At 37.4% G+C, this 11,355-nt stretch overlaps 1 protein-coding gene, 1 long non-coding RNA gene and 1 pseudogene across 2 annotated transcripts; all 3 read right to left on the minus strand.

The window, feature by feature from the left end:
- Window positions 1-300: 300 nt before the first annotated feature.
- Window positions 301-4,355, minus strand: LOC146948845 (uncharacterized; annotated as a pseudogene).
- A 2-nt stretch (window positions 4,356-4,357) lies between these two features.
- LOC146948846 (uncharacterized) lies at window positions 4,358-7,090 on the minus strand. The gene is made up of 3 exons (XM_085748436.1): window positions 7,048-7,090; window positions 5,353-6,024; window positions 4,358-5,019 (listed from the first exon to the last, which is right to left on the minus strand). Exons 1-3 carry the CDS (start codon window positions 7,088-7,090, stop codon window positions 4,358-4,360), a joined length of 1,377 nt encoding a protein of 458 aa, XP_085604562.1.
- Window positions 7,091-7,904: 814 nt separating this feature from the next.
- LOC146948847 (uncharacterized) lies at window positions 7,905-8,521 on the minus strand. Its single transcript, XR_015025360.1, has 3 exons — window positions 8,395-8,521; window positions 8,116-8,210; window positions 7,905-7,979 (listed from the first exon to the last, which is right to left on the minus strand). It is a non-coding gene; the product is annotated as an uncharacterized LOC146948847 (long non-coding RNA).
- Window positions 8,522-11,355: the final 2,834 nt, after the last annotated feature.

The raw sequence follows: 11,355 nt of genomic DNA on the forward strand, positions 1-11,355 counted from the left end.
GAATCTATCTTCCACGACATGTTTTCAGCCGTGGTCAATTATATGTAGCTTTATCAAGAGGAGTTTCTCAAAATTCAACAAAAGTTTTTTTTTTTTTTTGCTAAGCAGGGAGAAAGACAGACATCATGAAACAACACCGACATCCCAACAAGGTTGGCACCCTAGGAAGTTTCCGTCCTATGCGCATCAAACTCTAAATTCATTAAAAAAGGGGAAAAAAAATATGTACAAAGAAAGAGGGGGGGACTAGGCCAAAACCCACAAAAAAAAATGAAGCAAAACAAAACAGAAAATAAATGACTAGGGAAATCTATAATTAGGTAAGCCAATTCTGGCACGATAGAAATCCAAATGCAACTCAGTTGGAAGCGTTTCTAACCAAATAGAACATTGAATCCCATGACCCATATCCCCCAATTTGTCCGCACAGCTGTTACCTTCGCAAAAAATATGAGAAGAAATAACCTGAACACCTAGTCTCCGAGCGGTATGCCATCTGTTCCTAAACAACCACGGAACTAAGGAAGAGTTCGAAAAAATCATCAAAGCACTAGTTGAGTCGCTCTCCAACCAAAGGTTTCTCCACTCATGATGTGCCACATGTTCTATAGCAAGGATAAAAGCAAGTGTTTCTGCATGAAAAACCGAGGCAATACATATGTTGCAAGAGAAGGCACTGAGGAATGTGCCTAAAGAGTCCCTAAAAAGACCCCTATAATCCGCTAACCCACCAACGACGGAACCATCTGTATTAACTTTCAGCCAAGGAGAGGAAGGAGACTTCCATAGCACCAAAATAATTTCCTTGTATTTACGGCGATGAGATGAAATCGAGAAGTCCTCAAGAAATACCAAGTCAGAAGGTAAACATTTACCTGTCGAAACATTGCCGAACATTGCAATCAAAGAGTGGATGCGCACTTTTGCTGAGTGAATAGAATACAACTGAGATTGAAAATGAAAAGCATTTCTGGCTAACCAAATTGTGTGCACCGTATGAATAACTGCTGCCAAATAAATATCAGACACTTGGGATGAACAATGAGTAGGTATGCAATTGAGAAGAGAGGCAATTGAGGAACAATCTATCAAACGATTAAGCTTCCCCCCAAGCCATGTCCACAGCTCAGATGCAAAAGTGCAACAGACAGAGACAATAACACAACCCTTAGTCCAAAGGTTTTCATCCGTGGGCATCTTACCATGCATCAACCGCCAATAAGAAAAGGAGTGAGATGGAGGGATACATCTCTTCCATATGCGCTCTACCCAAGGTAACAAAGGGGAAGCCGGTCTGAGAAAAGAAACAGTCTGTCTCGATGTGAGCTGTCCGTCTGCAGAATGTGTCCAAACAAGAGAATAAGGTAGTTGTACCCGCGGCTGAGTAATAGTAGCTAACCTGAATGTTACTACAGGCACCAAAAGGGACGAAGGCAAGTTCCAATTACCATTATCAATGATCTCCGAGACTTTACCACTGAAACTAGAATGGAAGAAATGATCAATATTAAATAAATTTACCAACGGTTCTCCAAGCCAGTTTTCTGTCCAAAGATTAATCTTATCTCCCGTTCCCACTATCCATAATGTGTTTTGAAGAATGGTGCCTATATCGTTTTTAACACCATGCCAAACCCAAGACTTGACAAAACGACGGATAGGTTGCCCATGAGAAAAAAACCGACTCTTGAATAGAACCGCTTATTGAGAATTTGAGGAAAAGAGATTCCAAGCTAATTTCAACATTGAAGCATCGTTAATCAACCGCGTAGATTTTATATCAAGACCACCTTCCGACCACGGGCGGAAAAGAATTTTCCAAGTGACCGTACAAACCTTTCGAATGAGAACATCACCGCTCTAAATAATATTTTTAATCCAAGTATCCAAAGAACGGAGCAGCCTCCTCGGCCACAAATAAACATGAAAAGAGTAGACTAGCATTCCATGAATATTAGATTTAACGAGCTGCACACGACCCATGATAGATAGACTAGTACCTTTCCAAGTGGAGAGCTTTGTTTTGATCCCGTCAGTAATAATTTGAAAATGAGACACATTAGGCTTTCCTTGAAAAATTGGACACCCCAAGTAGGTAAATGGCAAAGATCCCACATTAAACCCCAAGAGGGAAGAAATCATTTGAACACACGAAGCAGTCATGGCACCAGTGAAGAAGCGACTCTTTGCATTATTAATGATTTGACCAAAAACCTGTGAATACTTATTAAAAATATTTAGAAGTCTACGGATATTACGCTTAGTACCTGTACAAAAAATCAAAACATAATGAGCGTATAAAATATATGGGGGGAGAGAGACCCCATGACAATAGGACATTGGAGTGAGTTGCTCGTCAGTCGAAGCCATGGAAAGAGCCCGACTAAGAACCTCTTCAGCCAGATAAAAGAGAAGCGGTGACAAAGGGTCTCCTTGGCGAACACCACGCGAGCAAGAAAAAAACCCAACAGCTTTCCCATTAACCAACACTGATAAACGAGCGGATTGTAAAATCACCAAGATCCAATGCACAAATTTTTCATCAAAACCAAACCGCTAAAGCACCGTGATAAGGAAATTCCAATCTAAAGTATCGAAGGCCTTTGCAATATCCACTTTTAGAGCTACATTACAACCGTATTGACACTTCTCAAGTAAGTTAATAGCTTCATATGCCAGAATGACACATTCAGAAATGTAACGATCACGGATGAAGCCACGTTGTTCAACAGAAATAATCCGCGTAGTAATGTTAGCCAGCCTATCTGCAATATTGTTAGTGACAATTTTGAACTGGAAGTTAGCAAGTGTTATAGGGCGGTAGTCCCCCATAACACGCGCCCCAGGCACCTTCGGAATCAACACAATCAGATTAGAATTAATATTCGGAGTGAACTGACCAGAAATTAAAAAAATCCTACACTGACTGAATGACATCTGCACCAACAATGTCCCAATAAGTCTGATAAAAATGACCCCCAAACCCATCAAGTCCGGGGACACCGTCACCATTAAGAGCGAACACTGCATTTTTAACCTCCTCCCACTGTGGAAGCCAAAGAAGAATATTGTTATCCTCATTAGACACCAACGAAGGAATATTATCGGCAACCAAGTCATTTTCTATGCAGTTATTGTAGACACTAAAGATGGCTTGAAAATAATTTAGAACATGTACCTCAATGAGAGCAGGATCAGTTAGAACCACATCACCATCTTGAAGAAAAGAAATTGAATTTTTTGCTGCTCGGACTTTGGATATTCTATGAAAATATGCAGTATCCCTATCACCATGAATAAATTTTTGGTCCCTTGCTTTTTCCCTCCAAAGCTCATCTTGATAATTCAATGCCTTCGTAAGAATAAGTTGCGCCTCAAGCTCTTCAGCATAGAGCTGATCCGAAAACCCATCGGTATCTATAATTTTTTGAATCTGATTCACCTCATCCACTGCCATACGAACCTTCCTATCAACATCCCCAAAAACCTTGCGATTCCAATGCCTAAACACCTATTTCATGTGTTTGAGCTTAGCTTGCAACCGAGCCATTGCCATGCCCTCTAGTATTTTTAGACCAATTTTCCGCAACAATTCTCCGAAAATCTTCATGATCAGTCCAGGTTTTAAAAAATTTAATTTTCCCTGAACGTTCTGATGTACAAAAATCCATAGACATAAGCAAAGGGTGGTGATCCGATTGATGGCGTACTAAAGTTGCACAAGTGGAACTACACCAAAAATTGACCCAATTTTCATTACAAATTGTTGTATCAAGACGGAGAGTAATATTATCCGAGCCCAGCCTACCATTGGGCCAGGTGAAGAATGCACCCAAAGTAGGAAGGTGATGTAAAAGATTAGCATTCGACCAATTCATAAAATCAATAGAAGACAAAGGAGGAGGAGGCCGACAACCACGCTTCTTATGACCACCCAAAACAACGTTGAAATCACCAATAAACAACCAAGGACCTTGGAAGCACCCTTGCAAATTAGTCAGATCAGCCCAAAGTTATCGCCGCTTTAAATAGAAAGTGCTTGCATAAACGGAGGCAATATAAACAGTAGATTGATGACAAGAAATTTCTAAGGCAATACACTGATCAGAGATAAACATCACAGTGGCACTAACCTCACTGCCCCAAAGAGCCCAAAGATTAGGTTGCAAATTCTCTCTACTATTTACACAATATTTTGAGACCCCAATACTATCCCAATACCATGGAGGAACACTCTCAAAATCAATCATCGGTTCCGCCACAAAAATTAATAATGGCTTATGAAATGTAAAGAAATTTTTTAAAGCAATTTTGGTATCGACATTGCCAATACCTCGGAAATTCCAATATAACATAATCACTGGGAAGATGGAAGAGGACCGCTCTTTGCACGGGTCTGATAAGGCTTGCTAACGACTTGCTTTTTAAGATTTTGTTTCTGCGACTTTGAAAGAACTTGAGTGAAGCCTTCATCAGCCATTCGTTGGTCATATTCACGTATTCTGGCCCATAAATCTAGATCATTCTGCATGTTTCTACTGCTGTGTACTTCTGGCTGAACAGATGGGACCTGAAATGAAAAATTTGCCTCTACGTCATCAGTGTTACTATTTACTGCGTGTTGGTCTTGGAGGGCATCATGTTCGCGATCTGCAGCAGTGGAGTATTGCTCATTTTCACGATCAACCATGCCTATGTTCTCATCAGTGGATATCTCTTCCAACACGTGAATTGAGGTGCTAGGAAGCTGGTCTGTGCGGTTGTTAGTCACATCTGATTCAACCTCAAATGTGTAAGTAGCTTCGAACCCTTCATTCACAGAATTTTGAGGTATTGCCATTTGTGTTGTGTCATGCGCTATTCCTTTCTCTGTATCTTTATCCGTCATTTTAGTTGTCATATCCTTGCCATCTGTATTTTGTGTGACTGCCAAATCAGTAGATTCTGTACTTGTAACATGCTGCTGTGCGGGAACAGTAACATCATTGTCCAACAATACCATCCCAGGAATATTGCCATCTGTATTTTGCGTGATTGCCAAATCATGAGTTTATGTGCTTGTAACATGCTGCTATGCGAGAACAGTCACATCCTTGTGTAGCAATACCATTTCAGGAATAGAGACATCTTGCTGATCAATGTCTACGGATGCAAACGCCTTTGAGGACCCAATGCCCTCCGAATTATCCTTCGGTTCCCAAGTTTGTTTTGGTTTTTGATAATGAACCGGTTACTTTCTGTTATCAATAGTTTTCTTTCCCACGTTCGTCGGTTACTCATGTCTTTCCGTTCTTCAGGGGTGTAACCGACGTCATGAATTAATATTATGACCAATGTTATGGCAATGCGTACAGAATTCTAGAAGATCGTCGTATTCAATCGCAACGGGGAAAGCAAAACCCTCCCGTTCGACCATCACCTCGTAGAAAACCTTTTTTGAAAGGTCCAAATCAACAAGTATCCGTGTGTAGTGTCCATACAGTTTGTTCCTTGTGACCTTATCAATCAGTAACGGCGTCCCCACCGCACCCATAATTTCATACAAAGTTCGCTCCATCCAATACTCTTGTGGAAGTTCCCACAACCGAATCCATACTTGCGTGTGAGTTTGTCTTTGAGTGTGAAGAATGAAGTCCTTGGTCCATTCGAAAAGTCTGAGCAGCCCCGGTTTCAAGCTTACGGTGTCAGCTGCCCAAACCGTGCGCATGTCTTCTTGCAATGCGAAAAAGAATTCATAAAAACCTCGGCCAAGGGAGAGCATATGCCATGGTCCTTTGACTTTCCATATCTTATGTAGTTTGGCGGTGATATCTTTGGTTGCATACGACTTGTCGCCTTTGTTCAATACCAAACGACCACGGAGATTAATTTTACAGTAATATAATCCCCGGGAGTAAGCAGTGGTTGAAATTGATATGGCTAGCGTTTCTCCACGGATCGAGGGCAACGGGAGAGGATTAGCAGTTGACGGAGCACCACGTAGAGCCTGTGCAAAAGAGGGTTTTGCTGCACAGGCGCAGCAATCTGAGCAGAAGAAACATTGTGTGTTAGAACAATTGCAGCCGCGTTACTGTTTCTGCATGGGATCGCAGCAGGGGTGGAGGGAGGACCAAGCTCCGTCTACCAGTCAAACATGACCAGGAAAGTAGAACGATGATGCAGCTAGGGCACAACCGAGTCAGACTGGGTGGAGAACGGTGCAGAAGAGGTGGTGCAATTGGGAGTCGCGGCCAAACCCTAGCAGAACACAATTTCAAAAATACTTCATGTAAAAAAAGAACATACTAACCAACAAAAGTTCTCATTAAAGAAGGGAAAATAGAAGGAGAAGATGGAGACTTTACAAAAAATGTAGTTTTTAAAGATATTCTTTTATCGCAGTCATAACAATGTTTCTTTTACATAACATGTCATTTATACATTTATTTATGATGTTTCTTTTACACAACAGACACATTTATGTTATGATGTTACTAATTACTATTAGAATAAACAATAAATGATCATTATTTTACCTTAATTTTATATGCAAGCAAACTAAAAATTGTTAAAATATCGTGCCCGTCTTTCAGCTAGTCAAATATAAGTTTTTGGATGTCGTTTGCTTTCATGCAATTCTTTTTTGTCAAGCATGCAATTTTTTTTTTAAATCAATATATCAATAATTTCCATAATATTTTAAAATTTTAAGCAAAATTATACAAACAAACATAATAAAATAATCACATGCGTTAGCGCAGTAGAAAGAGCGGACAAACGGGCACGATAGTGTCCGTCTTTCCGCTAGTCAAATATAAGTTTTTGGATGTCGTTTGCTTTCATGCAATTCTTTTTTGTCAAGCATGGAATTTTTTTATCCAACCAATATTATATCGAATACCTTCACATTTGGTCTTTGGTTATGAGAATAGTAAAATACAAATGTCTTATGTTGATTTAAAAAAATATATGCTTATTAAACATTTTAAAATAATGTGGATTTTTTTCTTATTGAGTCTATTTTTCGTTGAAATATTTACTCTTAAATCTCCACTTGTTTTAACTAACCCATAAAAATTTCAGTAACTCGCTCTATTTTCAATACTTCCATGGACTAAACCATTGTTTCAACAATAACTCACTCTATTTTACCTGGAAGTCACTCTTAGAGCATCCACAATGGTGGTAAACTAATATGGACTCCTTAAATAGATCACACATGTACACATCATTTTTTTATATAATTTTTTAATAAAAGTACTTATTAATGATTTAATGACTCCAATTGTTATACATTAACATGGACTCCAAATGGAGATCGAGAAGACATTGCCATTAGCTACTCCCATGCAGAGCACTTTCTTAAGCTAGAATTTGACCATAGCATCAGTCCTATTGACCTTAGTCTCAAGATATTATTCGTTGGAAACAAGACTAGGGAACTTCCTTGAAAATTCATGCAGAATATCCAAATCAGCCTAAGCAATAATTGAAATTGAAATAGAACATGTTATTTAGTATAGGGACAAGTATTGAACTCAAAGGATATATAAATGAAACTTCAGATAACATAGATGATCTACATGTTATAATTTTAGCAAACAATATTTGCATCTATGAAAAACTCAAATAGAAAAGTAGCAAGAAAATATCAAGTTCAACAATACTTTAGTAACTCGTGCATGAATCTTAATACTTTGACATCACTACTAGTTCAACAATACTTTAGTAATTCGTGTATGAATCAAGTTTAATTTCAATGTATTTGAAGTTCAGTACTACAACTCCAAACATGCAATAGTGAAAAAGGACAAGAGTGGACGTATATCATGTATGGATAAAATCTTGAAACATTATAAATTTCTTTTAGCAACATATATTAATCTAAGCCAAATTTGAAATTGAGAAGGATTGGAAGGTGTGTACCTCATAACCTAACCATTTGGCTCGGGAATCTCCATAGAGAGTCTAGCTCATCAGTGTAAACTTGGTTTCCATATCTATACATAGAGAAGGTGGATCCAAGCTAAGTAAAATTATTTGTCAATGAAAATAAAGAACACCAAACTAAACATTGTGTTCAATTGTTTGTGTATTTGGAGGGAGAGAGTGGTGCATGGGGTCTCAGCCACTGACCTGATGCCATCAGAGTGATACAAGTTAGAAGATGATTCAGACAGAGCAAGGACATAGTAAGCTGGCAACCCAAGTGAAAAGGATGGCAGTGACACCTGTAAGTTAATGGACAGATGAAATTAGCGAACGAATTCTGATAATATAAATCATTCAGAACATAGTTATAGAGAAAATTGAAGTGGAGAACTTTGTTCACATAGCTTCCTAATGCCTCGAAATGTGAAGCATCATCACAAATTGGAGAAATTACTCCGTAAAATAATGATGTACCTGAATCACCTGAATCTCCTCAAATGATCCACTTGCATCGCCTCTAAAATAAAAGGATCAGCTTGCAGCTGTTCAATTTGATTGTGCATTTTCTGCACTTCAGCGGCCACTGGATCACAATTAATCTGAACAAAACCATATTTCAAAACAGAATGAAGCACTTGTTAAAAGTGACAGCACGCAAGATAGAAGAAACATTTGTTAATATTTACGCTAATAAAGAAGAATTATTTAATCAACAATCAATAATACTACAATATGACATATCTAACTATCGGTCAATAATATTAAATTAAATAAAGAACTATTTACACTAAACAACAATCAATAATAATACAGCATTGCATCTAACTATCAATCAATAATATTATGATAGACACCTAATTATTATAACACACACACACACACACACACACACACACACACATATATATATATATATGATGTTAATATAACTTTAGTTAATTACCTCCATCTTATCAGAGTTTACTAAGTCACATTTCCTTCCTCTGTTACACAAGCTTCACACACCAAATTTGTTTTCACATACACGTACTTTAGGTTACCCCAAACCAAACTCTTTATTTGTATAGATATCACCTTTTCGGTCACATGCTTTATCATCTAAATAAAACTAAAATCTGTCAATTACACTCGGTCAATTCAAGTTACACTCAGTCAATTACAAAAGTAAAATCTATCAAATGCATACCTTGTTTGATTCTATAATCTATCAAATTACACTCAGTAGCTGTAATTTCATTTGTCGCTTCTGCATCAGGCCTACACATTGTGTTCTACAATATGATAAATTAGCTAAAATTATCAACTGCTGATGCGGATGTAAAAACATCCCTATAATCTATAATCTATAAATTAATTAACATTCAGACATTCGCAAAAAACACAAGGCATAGAGGCAATATATTAAAATGATTCATTAAGAGAATAAGAATTTGAGGCTCACGGCTTCTGTAATACACTGTGTGTGGTTCTGAATGGTGTCTCGGCCAAACATTGGTCCACAGTCAATGCACGAAAGCTACATCGCATAAACAACTGAAAAATTAAGCATCTTTTAATTAATTAATATGTGAAATGAACATGAATTGAATAAGAACGAACCTTGTTGGCGGATCAAGATCAGAAGTAATTGGGTAACTTAGGTTTTTTGAGGTTGTATCCACAATCTTCACATTGAAACCAAACCATAGTCTTAGTTTTAAAGTTGCTCTAATATGCACAGTGAAGCAGAACGATGGCTCTGTTCTGCAACTGGCGTTAACCTAAAACAACAGAATAAGATACAATCAAGGAGACGACTTTAATTAATTAGGAAAATTAAGCATATAACTACCAGTCACATTTTAAAAAAGCCTCCAGAGTTACATTTCAAAGTCTTAACTGCAGACCAAATTATGAATCATTAGGTACAAATTTAACAGACCCTGATAGGATACACCACCCTCATTAAAAACCAGACTCTGAATATATAAGCAAAGATATTGAGACTACTAATAGTATACCTAACAATAGTTTCTGCCCATTCCTGCGCACTGCGCAGCACCAGCAAACTACAATAACACCAAATATCAGATGTCAAATCCACTAGCTTATCATCCATCTGCTATCCCTTACTTTATGCCACTCAGAGCCTAATATAACCGAAATATAGAAATTAAAATAAAAGATAATTATTCTAATAAGTTGTACTTACTTAACAAAGAATGAGAACCCCCTTCTTTTTTTCTTGATAGGCTACAAACTCGTAACTGACAAGATTCATTCCATCCCTCAAAGACGTGACGAGTGCAACATCAGAGCAAGCAAGAGAGAGTATGAATATGCTATAAGCAGAAAACCAGAAATTTTACAACAACAAAAAATTAATATTAGCAACAAACTAACTGAAAACATAAGAGACAGTTGAGAATTCAGGGAAATAGAAATAATCCTTAATTATGAACTTTATCACAGTACATAAATAGGACAACAAACACCATAAATTACTGAAAGAGTAACATGTTTTATTTACAAATAAAAGCAAATATTAGGCATGAAGAGAAAACAACAAACTTTGCAAAGAATCTATTGGGTTTTTTATTTTAAATCATGTGGATCAAGGTGAGACTATTGGAGATGCTTCACATTTGTAGGTGTAAGATCACCTATTCAAAAAGTGAAACATCACTAAGAAGTTTATGATTGCTTATAGACATTTGGTGTGCCAGACGAGTTCATGCATGTAGGGGAAAAAAAGGGGAAATGTAAATAACATTTATAATGAAGAGGCTAAAAAGGAAAGAAGATGGCCGCCAGTGATAATTATTCCACAAGAACACCAAAACAAGTATTTGCCATTTTTGGTGAATATAAGTGAATCGAACAGCACAAAAGTTGACATCCAAAGTTATTCACATAGGCTATTTTCGCACATACAGACTATTGGTAAATTTCAAATTGACATCAGAAGTCATTCAAAACGTTTCAGTCAGTGTTTATTTTCAAAAACTTTGAAAGTATCGATCATAAAGAAAAATACGTGACCACATACTGCAGCAACTCGAGTCAGTTTCCCTTGATCCTCAACCCCTTCTGGTGTGACCTCAAGTCCAAGAATGCAAGTACATGCACTAACAAAAATACAAGATTTCTCTCATGCGCATATATCCTACTCACAATCTAACTATGTGTGATACCACGCGCACAGACACATTTTCAATGACTAAAAAATCATGACCTATGTGGAAATGGTGCTCCTGAAATGGTAAAACCATAATCAATATTCACAAAGAAGTATGTAGCACCAAAATCAACAAAAAAAGGTATACAAACAAAAATGAAATCAACACTATCTTCCTCTTAAATCTTACAGAAAGAAGCTGCTTGAGAAATTCTACTCTCTTCCCCTAAACTCTTGCAACTAGAAGAATCAACACTGTCTTGAAAACTAAAACAGAAAATTCTATA

Source organism: Medicago sativa, chromosome 2, assembly GCF_051527215.1.
Source record: "Medicago sativa cultivar Bolivia chromosome 2, Bolivia_mono, whole genome shotgun sequence".
Taxonomy (NCBI): Eukaryota; Viridiplantae; Streptophyta; class Magnoliopsida; order Fabales; family Fabaceae; genus Medicago; species Medicago sativa.

What these genes read in the sequence shown, in the direction of transcription:
- LOC146948846 (XM_085748436.1), bottom strand. Translation starts at nt 7,090, where the DNA reads ATGGAAGTATTGAAAATAGAGCGAGTTACTGAAATTTTTATGG. An exon ending in AGTTACTGAAATTTTTATGG is followed by an intron (nt 6,025 to 7,047) that starts GTTAGTTAAAAC and finishes TCTTCTGCTCAG; the next exon opens with ATTGCTGCGCCTGTGCAGCA. An exon ending in CGACGATCTTCTAGAATTCT is followed by an intron (nt 5,020 to 5,352) that starts GTACGCATTGCC and finishes CGCAAAATACAG; the next exon opens with ATGGCAATATTCCTGGGATG.